This window comes from Aulonocara stuartgranti (genome assembly GCF_965226115.1).
Source record: "Aulonocara stuartgranti genome assembly, chromosome: 23".
Classification (NCBI taxonomy): domain Eukaryota; kingdom Metazoa; phylum Chordata; class Actinopteri; order Cichliformes; family Cichlidae; genus Aulonocara; species Aulonocara stuartgranti.
Genome location: NC_138958.1, coordinates 27,990,509 through 28,008,784, shown reverse-complemented (window position 1 = coordinate 28,008,784; position 18,276 = coordinate 27,990,509). Strand labels below are relative to the sequence as shown.

The following is an 18,276-nucleotide window of genomic DNA, read 5'->3' as shown; positions in this document are numbered from 1 at the left end:
ATTTATATAGCGCCAAATCACAACAAAAGTCGCCTCAAGGCGCTTCATAACAAAGTGAACCCACACTGGACAATCTGATCACATTTAAGAGATGCCAAAGGCCCCACACTGTTTCAGATGAGTCTAAAATACCCAGAACCTGATATCCGCCTCCGCTCTGCTGTCTGAGTTTTATTTTTTATAGTCTGCCATGTTTGGCGGAAATGTTTCCCACGTATTCACTCGTGGGAGCTTTGCATTACAGCCACAGCCTGCTTAATGTCCAACAGCGGTTGGACATTAGGCATCTTCACTGGAGTGTTTGACACTTTGGTCCATCAAGCTACCTCAGAAGCTTGTGTTAAACCACAAAAAAGTTGGACGGCCAGCAAAGCGAAGCAGTGGGTGCAGCTGTGAATTCTTATATGTGCAGAACACTTGCTGGTTTTATTCATGTTTTTAAAGCACGACGCAGAAAAAGACTCGGCCTCCTTCTCCCTCCACATTTATTATCGGTACCATTAGTAAATATGTAACATCTGAGTAGCGATTTGTAATGTTTAAAACAAACTTGCCTTTGGTCTTATTTATATTGCATACAGCTGGAGTGCACTGGAAGTGTAAAAATATCACCCACGCTTCCTCCTCCTGGTGCTACAGGAGAAAGTAGGCCAGCAGATTGTTCCAGGAACGGCTTAATGCAGATGTCCGCGTGTATGTATTTATACGCATAATATTTTTTTAACAAGTTGAAAGCCGAGTGAGATACTATGCAAATCGCAGTAAACCGCAGTGACTGATGTCGGGGTGGCTGTGGTTTGATCACACCACGTCCTGCTTTAATGTGTCACAAGAAGCACTGAGGCCTCTTATTGTGCTTTCCTTCCAGGCTCAGGAGGTCACTCGGTCCAGATGACCTCGTATTCTGACAGCGGCTACCAGGACAGCAGCGTCAGTTACTACAGCAACCAGAACGTAGTGCGTTCGGAGCCCCGAGCATCAATATCCAGAAGCCCAAGAGCAGAGGGTCAAGCTTCTGGGCAGGTAGGCCTGATCTCCAAAGGGTTACATCACAAGTCACTAACCTTAGAAAGAAAAGCTCAGGGTAAGATTTTACCTCTGTGTCCACTTAGCTTTTCAGCCACATTTAGTAAGATTAAGAGCACAAAGGTGAAAACCACAAATACAAATGTGTAAAAATGTCTTAAACCAATATTTTAGATCCATCCCTTACTGTGGAGAACATAAATGTTAGTGCTTTGCCAGTTCATAAAGGGTACTACCAGAGTCAGTCCTGTATGATTACAAAATGTATGTGCCACCTTTACAGGCTATGTGACACATTTAATTAACGAGCTACTTTCAACCACACCCATGAATCGGTATGCATAGTCACAGCTATGATTTTTACACTCATAGAGAAATGTAGCAACAGTTATAAAAGTGCAAAAATATCTATGTTAGATCGCAGATGCAAAGCAGGAGAGACATTTTCTCTCGCTGCAGTAGCGTACCAATGAACTCAGCACAGGGAACTCATTAAAGGCAACATTAACTATAGTTGTACACTGGACGTTGGTACTAAAGCAAATTAGGACAACCAGTGTTGCTAACTCCTCAGTAAGGAAAATCGCTATTGGTTGTCCTAAAAGTCGCTAGAAGTCGCCAAATGACGTCATCGCCTAATTTGCACAATTGGTCATGCTAATGTAATTGTAACCTGCTGTTGGAGAGAGAAATAACATCGTGGAAGAGACATAAAGTGAGTAAAAAAGCGTCCTAAATGCAGTTAAATTTATTTAGAACTACAAATTAAATTTCTTTTAGCAATTATTGTTTTTTAATGTCACAATTCCAACCCTGCTCCTTTACCCGGGCTTGGACCGGCAAAAGTGACTCGAAACTGGCGCTCTGGTGGAATTACTCTGTGTGTGTTTATAAGTAGTTTTAAACCTTGTGATTCACAAAACAGCATAACAATAAAAGAACTGACTGCGTTACAGTCAGTGCAGGAGCAGCGGCTTCGCTCATGCGCGATTCATTTGCCGTTTGGACGCACAGGTGTGAACGTCTCCTGCCCTGATAGCAGCTGGGGGAGGACTATCCTCCGCCTGTGAGCGCTTTGGTACGGGCAAGGTGCCCAAGGCAGCACCGCTGCCTGTTGAGAGTAAGAGCGATACGTGTTTTCACGTCAAAAAGTCGTCATAAATAAGTCTCCAGTAATACCAGAAAAAGTCGCCAGATTTGTCGCTAGTCGCTTTTTAGAAAAAAAAGTCGCTAAGGGGGTCTGAAAACTCGCTAAATATAGCGATAAAGTCGCTAAGTTGGCGATAACACGGTGAATTCCAGCTGCTAGCGAATCATCGAGTAACACGATCAAAGCTCCGGCGCAGGTAATTGAACCTCATGAGGAGAAATCATATTCAGGTTTCCCACATTTGATTGGTTTTCAGAGCGTTGCCACCCGAAAAATATGTATGTCTTTGCTCTAAGCAATAATATTCTTTCTTAAAGTAATGACAGCTGGTTGAGGCTCGGTAATTACTGTCATGAGCGACGAAGAACATCAGCTAAACCCTTCAAATCAAAACCACTTATACCTTGAAATGTCTCAGGCTCAAACATTATCAGCTCCTTTCTTTGTGGCTAATAATTATACGCACTTAGAATGAAAGTAGGAGTAGGAATGACAGATAATGGTGAGCCTGTTTGAATTTTCTCCTGATTTATTCCAAACCCAGCAGCCTCACTGGATGGGCTTACATGTCTCCGCTCTTAATTTCCCTTCGAGGCGTTCGAGGCTGCGATGGATTAAGGCGGCACAGATCGGCATCCAGTTGGCTGAGTCTGTAATTAGGAGACATTCTATATTTCATAAATGAGGAGAAGAAGAAAAAAGGGAAAATGTTTGACACCATAAATCAGGAAAATTCTGTCAAGTCTTCCCTAAAAAGTGACGCTCAGTCTGAAGTGTAATGAATTAGGACGTTTTCCCAGAGGCAAGCACGTTCAGCTTCTTGGACAAATGGAAAAGATAACGATGCTCTTCATCAGACGTGATGAAGTGCGCTGTCTGAGAGTGTGGCATTACTCCTAATTGGCGAGTATATTTGCAAATGGGAGACGCGCAGTGTGCAGAATTTAATGTTCATTTGTCAGGTATTTATTTAGGAAACCAAAATGCTGAAGTGATTAATTGTCAACACTGTTACGGGTATTATACTTGACATTTTTAGTCACAGAGGAGCAAAGAATCAAGTGAATGTTAATTAGAAATGAATAAAATGCCATTAAATGTCATTTAATAATGATGCAGGCAGGCAGGACTACTGGAATATTTATTTAATTTCAATTATCCAAAATAAGAATACGGATTTTCAGTGTTTTTAATTGTTTCGTTTCTCTGCACCCTTCCAAGCACATCACTGAACATGATGCACATTTTAAACAGCACATAAGGGCAATTTAATGGTTTTTGCACAAACGTAATGACCTGTGAGATGCAAAGGGCACTTTAGGAAGGTGTAATAAAAATTCATGCCTCATTATCAGATGAATAAAATGTCACACTCTACTCTCTGGAAGGGTAAACTGTAATATTTCTTCTCCTCTTGGTTTCCCAGGCCTCCAGCCGGGTGTTACGGAGGATGGCCTCCCTCCCCTCCAGGAGCCAGTCTCCTGGCTGCGGCACCGCCGGCACAGTCTCACCTTCCCGCATCTCCCTGCGAACATCCCAAGGCAGCACGTATGACTCGCCCATCCTGTCTGAGCCCAAACCGCTGGCCGCTGTTTTCCAAGGCACTACCATGCCGCCCTCCTGCCCGTCGCCGACCTCCCCGACTGAGAGCACCCAGGGTAGAGGGGGTGGTGCAGGTGGAATTGTAGGAGGAGTTGGACTAGGAGGAGGCGAAAGAGGAGGAGGAGGAAGTGGAGGACGTCTGGGGTCCTCCCTTTCCTTGATCGAGGGGAGGGGTTCAATGGGGTCACCGCTGCGCTCAGGAATGACGGCGGTGCCGCAGCACTACGGCTCCACCCTCCCCAGGCAGAGCCAGCCGCTGGCGTACGGCACCGATCCATACGGCCTGTACCAGAGGAGCGCTCTGCCCCGCCCAGACAGCCTCATAGGTCAGTGTGACACCCAGCTAATAACGGTCATGCTCATCGGTACCTGAGGAAATCAGTCCCCAGAAAAAGGATGAGATTGTCAACAGTCTTTCTAATGTGCCTCCACCTTAAAAACAGATTATTAGCTTTCCTGATGAGATTTAGATGCAGCGAGTTGTCACAGATTAGCTTTAAGACTTGAGACAGGAGAAAACGATCGACTCTAAAGTTCAGCGATTACATGTTTTATCTTGCTTGTTTTATCCACATAAAGGTGATAATGTTACAGAGGGTTATCTGTCTGCAGACAGCAGTCTCCACTCATTTCTAGGATTAAATCAACTCATCAGAGTCTGTTTCCTGAGCTGCCAGATGCATCACGTTGTCTCGTTTCCCTTCTTAGAGTGTACGTACCTCAAACTGCCAAAAAGCAACAAGATTTTCTATTTTTGAAGCTGTTCTAAGCAGTATTTATAGTCATATATTAAAACATTAGCTCCATTCTTACCTTTATTTACATTTTCCATTTGCTCCCTAAAATCAGAAATATTTATAGCAGACGTACACATTGCATTCAACAGCTTTTTAAGGTTTCTACCAGTGTAGTTGTTTCTGCAAAAACTACAACTGTTATCTTAGCAGTTCTGGTTTTTGAATTAGCAGGCTAATAAATGTATCATATTAGCCTCCTGTAGCCATTAGCCGTTTTACAAAAATAACAGCTTGAAAAATAATCAGAGACGTTTTGAAAAAAGGAAATAACTACTACTGTTTCAACATTTCAGCCGGTAATTATCTAATTATGTCACAAACTGCAGATTGAAGCCCGCTAAATCATTATTTAAAGACTTCTAAACAGCGTTAACTATGATTCAGTGCTTATTTGCTGATTTGGATTTAACTTTTTGGATGGTTTTTAAATCTTTCTATTCTTTTTCTTTTTGTTCACCCAGGTCCTGGCAATCAGGACAATCAAGATATTATAAAAAGCAATAAAAATCAGAGCGTATAATGTAAAACATAACTGCTCCACTTGCAGTTAAGTCTGTGTGACTTTACAGAACAACTTGGAAACAAAGGGCTCTTTCATGCTTCAGCAAATCCAATCCCAACTAAAAGAAATATGGTTTTAAAATAAAGCCAATTATTAAAAAGCATGATCTAGATCAAAGTCCTTCTTTGTTTCAGTTCTCAGAGGGAAACTAGGTCAAATAAGGCATTAAATTCGTAGTCTTAAATTCGACATAGTAAAACCATCACAACCAGTAAATGTTCATGAATAGCTTGATTCTCTTTCAGAGCTGCAGAGGCTGATAAAAATCTCAGGTGTGAAACTGTGTAAACAAACCTCTGGGATCACTGCAGCCTACGGTCTGATATTGCATTCCAAACGTACTGAGTGGAAAGGCGCAGCTTCTCCTTTCCTCCATCTCTTGAGTCAGTAATGTAGCCGGTAGAGAGGTCAGTCTCTGGCCTGGAGGGCTGCTGGAGAAACGTTAAGTTTCCCTTGAGAAAATGGCTGCACTGCAGCGGGAGGCGGACTGATTGTGCGCTCTCCTCGCTGTAAATAAACAAAGCCACGCTCCACAGCCTCGACACCATTTCCTCTGTTGATTTAATAACCTTTCCTTGGTCTGGGGAAAGTTGACTGAGCAGCGCTGATTTAATATTGTAGCACACAACATTTGTGCTCTCTGCAGATGTTTCCTGCGTCTTTGTCAAGCGTCCAGAATCATTAATCGAAGCTCACGTTGAACAAAATAAGTTTGAGGCAAAGTGCAAGCTCGGCAGGTGATGTTATCTCCTATCCAGGCTTGGGGAGCTCATTTCATGTTTTGTTTTTTTTGTTTTTTCTTCAGTCAAATTATCTTCCGGCACTGGCAGATAATGCTGCTGGGTTAGATAAAATTTTATTTGATCCACGCTAGTATGAAAAATAAGGAGTGCAATGTCGTCTGGGAAGGATCTCACTTGTAGCAGGTAGTTCTGAAGTCTTTTAATTTTAATCTTGTTGGCGGCTGTGATTGATGTGCGGCAGGTTAAAGGAAAACAAGCCAGAGACAGAGCCAATGCTTAAAAAACACACTGCGCACGATCGCAGGGCTTCCATTTTCTCTCTCATGTGCCGTTCAGCAAAATGATGGCTGAGCGAGGAAACCGCGTTAGTATCAATGGGTCTGAATATGAAGCAGAAGAAAGAAGCAGCAAGGGGTTGCAGTGCAGCAGGTCGACAGTGATTTATATTGCATGTAACACTCATAGAGGAGTGTTTGACCAGAAGGCTGCTGGATGCTAAGAACCTTGACTTCTGCTTGTTATGAACTGTGGTCTCACCACCATCAGTCTGCACATGCCCAGTGGGAGCATATCTAGCAGGGGGCTTGTGCAAGAAAAACTTTGGAGAGCAGTCCATACCTGATTTAAATTTTGCCCATGTCAGTTTCAAGTTCACCTTGTCCTGCACATCTGGACCATTTTCAGTTCCACTGCTATTTTTAGATGGGTTTTTTTTTTTTTTTTAGATGTCCTGTTATACTTGCGCCTGTTACACTTTGACAGCAAGCATTAACGTCTTCATTAGAACATAAAAAACAGGGCATGAGCTGAGCTGAAACAAACAATCAAAAACTAGGAATTTTGGGGAGACGTGGAACAAGGAAAAGATATTACTTCGTGGGAGGATGCAACAAAGGACAAGTTAATACAGACACAATAGATAGACACAGGGTGATTAGGGAAGTGGAGACACAGGAGAACTAAATCACAGGAGAAAAGACAAAGGAAGCAAAACTAAAAGCAAAGCACCAAGAACACTGACTCTCAAAGTAAAACAGCAAGTGTGATAACAGGAAATGCAGAAACACAAATTAACTAACAGTGAGTTCCTGAGAAAATCTGAATTTCCAAGTTCCCATTGTGAAACGCGGAAAGTCCCTCTACCTCAGATTTCCCACTCAGAAAGACGAAGCAGCCACAGCAACCCCGAGTTAACAATGCAAGATGGTGCCACTGAATATAAACAGAGGTAAAACTTAAACTTTTATCCTGTAACGTCACTGTTGTTCATTTATGTTTCACTCAATAAGCTATATGCAGAGCACTGACCAGGCTCTAGTCATGAATGTGTTTAAGTGCAAAAGAATATATATATCGTGCTCTACTGCTAGTGATACCTGAATGGTTCTACCTTGCTAAGGAACCAAATCAAATCCTGTTTTTCCTCACTTTTTCAAGAGCACGCTAACTCCCAACATCTGAGTTCTGAGGTATCTGTAACGCAGCATAAACATGGGAGCCTAGACACGAGAGGATTAAACAATGAGGGAGGAATAAACTCTAAAGCAACCAGGAGCAAGTAGCAGCACTAAATACACCAAAACATACATGAAGTAAATGTAAACCATTTACAAACCACAGTCCAAATAGATGATTCAAATAAACTAAACAAAAACACTGGACCCAGTGTATCTGCTGTGGGCACTGGATATGCAATGTTTGTCACAATCGAGATTCTTAAACTTGACTTTTGTTTTTGGCCAAACCTGCAGGGAGGCAAATGCGGCAAATGGTCCAAATAGCGACCGATGATTATGTTGGTATCTGCAAAAAAACCTCACAATGGTGTGCACGACAGTGTAGATATTTTACTTCAGACAACTCATAATGTTACAGCCGAAGTCCATCCATGACGATGATGTCAGGAGTACAGGCTCCTGGTATTGCTTCTCAGCTGACATCCTAACCCTTTAACTCTTTCCCCCTTAAATGTCTACTAGAAGTAACCCGTGTTTCTCTTTTCTAAACTGAGTGGTTTCCATATTTCAGGCACAAAAGAACAAACTTTCCAGAACAAAACGACTGCGTGTGCGTTAGAAGTTAGTGACGGTGATCTCTGCCTATACAGCTTACCAGGGCTACCCTTGAAAAATCCTGGAACCTGTTCTAATCTTTATTGATTTATACTGAGATGTCAAAACTAGTCATTGACGGTACAGGGGAGGTCGTCACATGCAGTCTTTATGGGGGTTTGGAATCGGGTTCAATGAAAACTGCTTATTTGTAGCTGCTGAACCAGCTCTCATCACCATTTGTGATCCTCTATAGAGAATTCAGGTCATTTGGAAACAGAGCTTGATGTTTGATCACACCTCATATCTTAGCAGCTATTACTGCTACTATTCCCGTTACCAGTTTTTACACATACGCACAGAGAAGCCCACTCAGATTCAGACTCTCACCTGGTTTTATTGTCATCACAGATTTTCAAAAGTAAGAAGTTGGTGAAAATGTTTTAGCAGATCACAATTAATAAGACACCATATTTTAGATATATGCAAATGCAAAAATATAAGAACATACGTCTGGCAATTAATTAATTAATAAACAGTCATACTTTGTCCAGGAAAATAGCTCATGTGAGTTCTTACAGGCCTGGAACAGGTTGCGGTTAAGGTTGTGAGCGCCTTTGATGAACCGTTGGCTGGGCAGTGCATCAGTGCTCGTACATCTTCTGGAAGAAAGGAAACTCACTTCCCATAATAGGCTCTGCCTCCCTCACCACTCTCTTTGTGATGATTTAAGATACTGTGGTTATAGATGGATGGACATGGTCACATGATACTTAGGAGTCCAAAGTATGCCAAGAAAGTATCCCCCACACATTACACCACCAGCAGAACTGCCGATATAAGGGAGGACAAATCCACACTTCTAGGTTGTTCCATCTGAATGTTGCAGGAGGATTTGAGACTCAAGTTGTAACTTCACTTTCTTCACAGGAGTGGCACCTAGAGTGGTCTTTGTGCCTCTGTAGCCCAAGGTTCGGGATTTTGTGCATTTAAAGATGCTTCTCTGCAGACCTTGGTTATAATAAGTGGTTTTCCGAGTCACTATTGTCATCAGCATGAAGCAGTCTGCCCATTGTCCTCTGATCTCTGGCATCAGCAAGGCATGTTCACCTAGAGAACTGCTGCTTACTGGATATTTTCTCCTTTTCAGACCAGCCTATGTAAACGCTAGAGATGGTTGTGTGGGAAAATCCCAGTAGGTCAGCAGTTTCTATAACACTCTGACCTATAACCATGCCACGCTCAAAGTCACTTGGATCACCTTTCTGCTCAGTTTGAACTTGTAAGGCTGGGAAGTCTACATAACAGATTTGAGCTTGTTAAATGTGGGCCTGGAAAGAAGCTGAAACTAAACTGAACCATTTCTAGGTGGATAGAAAGATGACGCTTCTACCTTTGTTTCATCATCTCAAGCTGCTCTGATGTCTGGCAGCTCACCGTGTATTTATATATTTTTAAGCAGTTTTTAAGCAGTGAGTACTTTTCAGTGTGAGTACACACCACAGAGCCTTTGTTAGAACTAACTACAGTCCACTCTTGAGTCACCGCAGCTCCGCTCCAGCTCGGTCTCACCTAACGAGAGACTGGCGAACACACGGGCCTCCAGGTGAGTTCAGTTTGTCTAATGAGGTGCTAGGAGTGGATTTGCAGTCAGGGTGAGTTTGCAAGTCTGTCATTCATGCATGCCGCCGTGATTATTTTTATTATTAATTATAGCTCAGTGTGTCAGTTTTGACGTCTTCATTGTGCTTATTCTGAAAATGAGATAAAATGGAGAACAGAAGTTGGCCCGTTTGCCTGATAAATAACCTGCTTGTGTTTAATATGTCATTTAGTGGGAACCTTTAAAAATAGAGTAAAACTGGTGAAATGTCAACACATTTAGTGCCACTAAACATTTCCTTTTGTTTTATGCGAACTGTGGGAACTGTGAAGCTTTGAGGGATGAAATTAGTTTGACCACCAAAATTAGCAGCTACTGTCAGTCTACAGAGTTAATAACAACGCTAAGTGGATGATGAGAAGCTGACTGACTTTCTGTTGAGAGCCAACCTTTTGACTTTGTGCCTCTCCGATTGGTTGAGACAGCCGAGGCTGGCTGAGAAACTTGAGAAGGGATTATTTCTGTACTGCTGCCAGGCTGTTCAATGAGCCTGGCTTACAGCTGCCTTTGAGGCGTCTTTGGAGCACATTTCAGACCCAAAAGTGGCTTTGAACTAGACGTGTTTGACTCTGTCGCCGGGGCCGTGGTGATGTTGAAGGACGTGAGCTTTGTATTCTGGAAACGTTAGGACGCAGCCGCTCCTTGCCTGTTAACTGGTTATCGACAGCTTCCTCCCTGCACGAGGCCGGTGGAGGATTTACTGTCGGAGAAGCGCTGCTGATGCTGCAGCAGCGACACAGATTTATGCCTCGTCCTGCCCTCTGCCACTTTACTAAGCCGCTCCCACTGACCCATATAGGGGAGTTTCTATCACAAAGCCCCATGGAGCATCAGCATGTGATTATCAGCTGACTGCACTGGAAGGCTTTATTGTACTAGTCTTCATATGTTTTCTTCTGCACTGTTTTTGTGTGCATCAGCTCAAGCATATGTGTCAAGAATATGAATATGCATTTGTGCATCTTGTGTGTCGTGCTATTGTTGTGTTTGTGCATGTGTGAAAACAGGATGGAAGGATTTCTTGTGCGTTATGTCTGTGTGTGGGTAGGAGGCAGAATCAGTGGACTAAATAAAATGCCTTCTATTCTCTAGCTGACTGGTTTTCATCCTGCAGTGCTGCTAAGTGGCCTAATACGTCGCCTAAGTCCTTATTCCCGGTTATCCTGCAGATCCAGCGTAATCCCAGATTACACGAGTGAGATAAGCAATAGATGGATATACAAGATTAGGCTATTACTGATCAGTGAAACTCGTGGCTTAGGTACTGAAACCCGGTGTGCCTCCAAAACACGAATGCAACTGCAAGATGAGCTGGTTTTTTGTTTGTTTTTTGTGGAAATAATTTTTTCAATAAGCGCTGTCATTATTATGCTTCAGATTTTTAAGTTTTGGTCTTCCCAGATCTCTTTTTGATTGAAAACAGAAAAATAGATACAGGAAGGATCTGTTTTCATGTAACAAGGATTGATCCGCAATGTCTGATTTAGCATAATTAGCTAAAAGTCATACATGGACAGATATCTAAAGACAGCAGATGAAATAGTGTAAAACCATATATGGATAATGTAAATGTGTAAATTGTTCAAATAGATACTAAATGTAATAGGTAGGTAGGTAAATGGCTGATATTGTAGAAATTTGTAGTAACTTAAAAATGTGGTTTAAAGCCGTGAATAAGCATTTTAGCTAAAATTATTGGGTAAGTGGCTGAAATTGGGTTTAGAAGTAGCATAAAAATGTATAAAATTGTTTAAAATGATTGGATAAATGATTTTAAAAGCTCAACGTAAAAGATTGTTTGAAATGGTAATTAAGTTGTCGATAGATGGCTGAAATTTTAGTGAATTAGAAATTTTGTGCTAAATGCATGTAAAGACAACAAAACACTAAATGTAAAGCTGCAGGCTTTTCATTTAAAGATACTCCAATATTCCTTACCTCACATCATCTCATGTCTCATTTTATTTATTCAAAATGACTTCTGCGTTATTCTTGCGTTGCCAGTGCAGACTTCTCCCTTGCAACATCGTCACCATTTTCTCTGCTTCTCCTGGAATTGGATGTATTTGTCCTAAATTAGAGAGATGAGAGCATGGTGGTATGCAGGATGCACAAGCCTGTGGGTTCAGATTCAGTCTGATTCACACATATACAGCTGTGGTAAGAATAAAATAGGTAGGTGTGCACGTTTAATCTGATGGTAATTTTGGGTACAGATGTATTTTTTTGTGAAAGATAAGAACACTTCTACTAAAATATTAGTGAATGAATCCCAGTTATCCCAGGCCTAGCGGCAAATCTGCAACAAGATGGCTAAAAAAAGAAAAAAAACATCCTTGAGCTGTTACTACATTACTTTAAGATGTGGCAGCTGAAGAAGGCTTCACAAGCTGCTGAATCAAGTTTCCACGGGACTGGAGACTTTAAAGGTTTTAGATTAGTGTGTGAAAGTGTGTCTCAGAGTGCTTAAATGGTTGGGATATCGAAAAGTAGTCTGAGTAACTGACAGAAACGGCTGTAAACCGCTGACACCAGTTTACTAGCTTAAACCTTAATGGATAAAAAGATAAATCCGGTTTCAGAGAAATTGTTACATTATTCACCAGATAAGCGGGTTGAGGACGAAATTATTCAGATTCTATTTTGGTTTCTAGTTATAACAATGCAAACCAGCCTTGACATTGACAGTTTAGCTGTAATAAATTATACACAGGACACAGTCGTCTTTATATTATTAATAGTGTAGTAATCTCCAGTTTAGGAGCCGCTGCAGTGCTCGATGTTTGATAAAAGCCTTTGCGAACCCCTTGAAACCTGATTCTGTGTCGTTCTAGCACATTTCATACATTTGGTAGCTTTAGCATCCTCTAACCTGAAGGTCACACTCTTTATGGGCCATTGAAGAGCCCTCGAGTACGACCCCGAGGTCCAGATTGAACAGGGCTTTTTTTCATTTTTTCATTTTCTTTCAGAAATACATCCAGCCATGTGAGATCAGAGCGCCCATCTCTTTCACTAGGACATTTATGTAAATTGAGAGAGGCAAACTGCAGAAGTAAATGGCTCCTTCATCACCAGCTTTAAGTGCAAATTGTGTGCTTCAGCTGTTGGACTGATCCGCCGAGGCTGCCCCCCTCATGCCCTAAAGCTTCTTTATAATTGGAGCACTCTTTGAACTGATCTGCTCTGAGATTGGAGGATGGAAAAACCCTCTGCTTTACTTGTTTGACTTGCTGGTGTCTGAGCCTACAGCACGGTTTGAATGACCAGAGTCTTCATGCATTTTATAGGCGCAACAACAGTTTCTGGTGACTTAAAATACAGAGTATTGAACAGTATGGATTGGCACGGTCTCACAAGTTGATGACAAGCATGCGAGCCAGATAATGAGGCGATTTCATGTGTGACCATGATAGGCTGGTGTCATGCAGCTCTGGGCTTCTTTTTTCTTTCTTAGATATTAGACATTGTGTTTTCTTGCACATTTTTCAGTATTTCTGCACACAGTACATGTGAAGTAGCTCAAGTGACATGAGTACCTTGAGGTGTACCATCAGAACATGGTACACTGAGGCCATAAAGAGTCAGCAACAACACTCAGGTAGACTGTGGTGATTAAACGATGCTCAGTTTGTATTAAGTGTGCCAAGAAAATATCCCCCACACAATTACCCCACTAGCAGCCTGAACCCTTCATAGAAGGCAGGATGCTTTACTGCTTTTTACACCAAATTGTGACGCTACCATCCAAATGTTGCAGCAGAAATTGAAAATCATCAGACTGGGCAGTATTTTTACAATCATCTACTATCCAGTTTTGGTGAGCCAGTGTGAATCCTCAGTTTGCTGTGCTCCATGCGGTCTTCTGTTGCTGTAGAACAGGGGTGTCCAACTCCAGTCCTCGAGAGCTACTGTCCTGCAGCTGTTAGATGCATCCTTGTTCCGACAGAATAGCTTATTACTGGGCCTTTGCCAAACTTGATGGCATGCTGAAGTGGTAATCCAACCCTTTGATTCAACTGTGTTGGAGTCGGGATGCATCTAAAAGCTGCAGGAAAGTAGCTCTCGAGGACTGGAGTTGGACACACCTGGTGTAGAAGATGCTCTTCTGCATATCTTGGTTGTATCGAGTGGTTATTTGAGTTACTGTTGCCTTCAGTATGAAGCAGTCTGGTCATCGTCCTCTGAGCTCTGACGTCAACAAGAGATTTTCTCCCAGAGAACTGCTTCTCGCCGGATGTTTTGTTTGTTGTAAACTTTAGAGATGGTTGTGTGGTGGAAATCCCAGTAAGTCAGCAGTTACTGAAATATTCAGACCAACCATCGTACCACATTCAAAGTTGCTTAAATCACCTTTATTCACCATAAAGGGTGACTTGACCATATTTGCATGCCTAAATAAGTTGCTGCCATATGATTGGCTGAGAAGACTTTGGCATTAATGAACAGTTGTACCTAACAAAGTTGCCGGTAACACTATTAGGATGTCTCCTCATCCTCTGTGAGTGTAGTATGGAGGAGGCCACCTCAGTAAACATTTTTATGTTTACTGTGGTGTAAATAACGTTTATTTAAAAGCTTAATTGTCTACTTGCAGGGCTCCACAGCTCATACGCCGGTCACAGCGGGCAAATTGATCCAGAGCTGAGGGCGGCGTTGTCTCCAGACTGCCACATGACGCCTGTTTTCGACGAGCGCTCCTTCCACAGCCCCCTGTACCACAGCCCCACCCACGACCCACAGGGCTCCCTCTACAGGACAAACACAGGTACTGCACATCAGCAGAAGTTTGACTTGTTTATAAGGAAATATTTCTGCTAGCTGCATGTGACAGTTGGTTATTTAAATAAAATTAACAAATTTTATGTCCTAATAAATCAAATTTATGTTTTACTGTGAATTATCAATACATTTCAGCACTAAATCTAACTGGAAATCAAAAGGAAGTAAATGCTAACTGCCCCAGAAAATCTGTATCATATCCGTAGCAGTGCTGGTGGTGGTATTGGGTTGTGGTAGCAGTCTTTTTGAAATGAGAGAGTTACTCAGACGACCCAGTTTTTATTTTTTCTTGTTTCCCCAGGTTGAGATGGAGCTCAGTTTCACATCTGGTTAGAAATTATTCCTTTAAAATCTGTGGCGGAAATCGTGGTTTACAGGCACAGGAACTGTTATTACTATCGCTCCCCGAGGTCAAACTTTAATTAGGCTGAAACCTTTCATGTACTCGGCAGCTTCTTAATTGAAGTCTTTGCTGAATGATTTAAGGCTGAAAGCTCTGTAGAGTTTGATAGTGGAGGATCTAAGGAGCCATTTTAGTTTTGTTTAGTCAAGATTTAAACAGGTTTGGCCTGAGACTCGTCTCCTTGCCTGCTGAAGCACTTAATGTAGAATATTACTTTCTCTTTTATGTGACCTTGGAGGCATTTTGACGATGTAAACTGCCTCCAGAAACACATCCTTGATCGCGAATGAAAGAAAGCACAGATTAAATTTCCTAATTTTCTTAGGAATGGGGACTCTCCCTCGGACCACAAGCCATTGCAACACGCTGCCGTACCAAAGAAGCAGCTATGGGCTGAGCTCTGCAGCTGTATACGTCGACTCCTTCAGGGTTCCCGGCGAGCCCGTCTACTCACACAGGCACTCTGGACTGGTGGACCAGGTGGTCACCCGAACCCCGTCCATCGAGAGCATCCACAAGGACCCCAGGTACTCAAAGTCCCCAACCACCAGTTCTTCTCAGTACAATACAGTTTAATTAGCATGTATACTGGTGTATTAATGTGAGAGAGCTTGCCACAGTCTTTATTTTGGGGGGGTTTAGGCTGTCTCTGTGTTGTCTGCAGGCCTCTGTTGGGGCCTCGCCATCTGCTGCAGGACTTCTTTTTCATCTCTTGGCCGTAGATTTTTTGTTTTTGGAGTCTGGCTGTTTGAGCTCACTGAATTAATTTGGCCCCCGTTTTTGCTGATGATGAGCAATATAAACACACAAATCACTCAAACTTTTACACAGTGATGTAGGTGGTCACAGAGTGGGTATTCAATTTATTCAAATTCTGTTACTTGACAAAGAGTGTTTATTTTTTACAAAATTGCTAAAACCCATAGTAGATGCTTGCAATATACGTGGGAATGTCTTCAGCACCATCCAATGCTCTGCTCAGTCATCCTAGTTTGTTTGCTTATTTGCTGATTTACTTGTTAAATATCAGGCAATCAAAAGGATAAATCCTCTGAAAATAGAAAATAGCTAAACATTAAAAAAAATGTCAGAAGTGTTATAATGAATCCAAGATGCTACAAAACAGCACAAATAAACCAAAAATGGCTGAGCGTAGAAGGTGAGCCACCCTTATGGAGACTTTTCTCTCTGTTTCCCATCAGGGAGTTTGCTTGGCGTGACCCCGAGCTGCCCGAGGTCATCCACATGCTGCAGCATCACTTCCCCTCTGTCCAAGCCAACGCCGCCGCCTACCTGCAGCACCTGTGCTACGGAGACAACAGGGTCAAGGTGGAGGTAAGGGGATGATACATGCTGGGCAGTCTGTCTGGGTAAAAATAACCAGACAAACGTCACAGATATGACTCAGTCGCTGCTGCCGTGTCTAAAGGTTTCAAAAACAGCTGTGCTGAGACCTAATTAATGTTGATCCTGTCCAAAAAACATCAGGAAGAACCCATTAAGAGTTCCAGTCGGGGACAGGACAAGCTATTTAAACAGGATTAAAGGGATTTCATTGTATACGGTGCAGAAAGAATTATATCTTAATCCGTTGAAATACTAGCAAGTCTAATCACCCGTTAATTTTAAAACATCAATTTAATAGAGTAAAAGCTGGTTCCAGTTTGCAAACATGAACACTGGTGCTTTTCTCTGCACAGTGATCCACACCTTTTATGCTGCACATCGACATTATTAAAGTTAGCAAAACAGAACACTCTAAAACTAAAAGAGGTAAAATAAAACTAAGTGTTCCCCAGAAGTGCCAGCAGAATGAGCATGTTTAGTAAGACTGACATTCCTATATGACAGTGACAGGCAGCTGTCTCAAAAAGTGTTTGGATTATCCAGAGTGCAGTTTTTAAGGGGAGGGTTAGAGGAGATGCATCTACAGGACAAACAGTCAAATCAGAAACTGACTTTCAGCGGTCTTCATCCCTTGACAGCAGAGGTGACACTGTTGTTGGGCGGGGGGGAGGGGGATCAGGAAACATCTGTTCAAAATCCCACAGTTATGAAGTGCACAGTTTGCTTTCTTTGCAAGTAATGGTGCAGCTGCTGGGACGGGCTGATAGAGAGGAACAGACACTCTCTTGAGTGGAAGAGTGAAAGGATCCTGCCTAACCTGACGGCCCTTCTCTGCATCATTCAGTTAGAACTTCTGCTTCACTGCTGTAAAATATGTTAGTCGTGTCATTATCACATATTTATAAACTCTAAACCTCAGTCAGATCAGTCTGCTGCTGATCTCAGTAATTGTAACGCCTCCTTCCCTGTGCAGGGAAGTACTGATGTGGGTGAAAAGCAGTATAACAATAAATATGCTAACAGGCTTCAGAGGATAGGCACACAGGATAGTGTGTCATGAACATTCTGGTTCATGACACACTCCCCACAACATGAATGGTTTTCTCTCATCTTTTATAGGTTTTCTTTGTTTGTTTATTCATTTTTTCACTAGTTTTGCATTTACCAGCATCAGGGTCACTATTGGTACTGTAGCATGGGGAGATACCTGGACCCTACAGAGGCTGCACAGGTAGGCCGACTTCCTGGTGGAGTCATGGCATTGCCAGGTTTGCTGTGTCTTCCAGCACAGTCTAAAGAGCATGGAGGAGACAGGCAGTTACAGGGCCGTACAATGCCCTTAATCCATCAGCTGGACCAGCATCTGCTCCCTTGTGTAAGGAGGAACAGGAGCACTGCCAGAGATACAAAATGACCTGCAGCAGGCCGCTGGTGAGTATGTCTCTGACCAAACAATCAGAAACAGACTTCATGAGGGTGGCCTGAAGGTCTGACATGCTCTTATGGGCCCTGTGCTAACTGCTTGGCACCGTGGAGCCCAATTGGCATTTACCATAGAATGCCAGAGTTGGTAGGTTCACTACTGGTGACCTGTGCTTTTCACAGATGAGAGCAAGTTCACACAGCGCACATGCGACAGATGTGAAAGGGTCTGGAGAACCTGTGAAGAACGTTATGCTGCCTGTAACATCGTTCAGCATGACCGGTTTGGTGGTGGGTCAGTGATGGTCTGGGGAGGCATATTAATGGAGGGACCTACAGACATCTACAGACTAGGCAACGGCACCCTGACTGCCATTAGGTATCGGGATGAAGTTCTTAGACCGACTGTCAGGAGTGCTATGCTGGTGCAGTGGGTTCTGGGTTCCTCCTGGTGCATGACCAAGCCCGGCCTCATACCACATAAGGGTTTGCAGGCAGTTCCTGTGGGATGAAGAAACTGGCTGTTACACTCACCTGACCTAAATCCAAAAGAACACCTTTTGATCTTTGGTCCATTCAGTCCCCTCAGACTGTCCATGAGGTCAGTGGTGCCCTGCTTCCAGGTCTGGGCGAAGAACCCCCAGGACACCATCTATGTGGTCAGGCATGCATACAAACTACTGAGTACCATCTTGAACTGCTGCCATGAAATTTCATCAAAATAGAGT

At 42.7% G+C, this 18,276-nt stretch overlaps 1 protein-coding gene across 8 annotated transcripts in view; it reads left to right on the top strand.

Moving 5' to 3' along the window:
* The window catches only part of LOC309700306 (plakophilin-4-like), a 79,863-nt gene that overhangs the window by 36,334 nt on the left and 25,253 nt on the right, over window positions 1-18,276 (top strand). For 4 of the 8 annotated variants that reach the window (XM_082523815.1, XM_082523813.1, XM_082523814.1 and 1 more), the window contains 5 exons: window positions 869-1,023; window positions 3,603-4,104; window positions 14,192-14,362; window positions 15,105-15,306; window positions 15,982-16,114. In XM_082523815.1, coding sequence (XP_082379941.1) covers window positions 869-1,023; window positions 3,603-4,104; window positions 14,192-14,362; window positions 15,105-15,306; window positions 15,982-16,114 — 1,163 coding nt within the window. Of the gene's footprint in view, window positions 1-868; window positions 1,024-1,716; window positions 1,742-2,000; window positions 2,373-3,602; window positions 4,105-14,191; window positions 14,363-15,104; window positions 15,307-15,981; window positions 16,115-18,276 lie in introns of those variants that run through there. The other 4 variants (XM_082523819.1, XM_082523817.1, XM_082523818.1 and 1 more) reach the window with 4 other exon arrangements.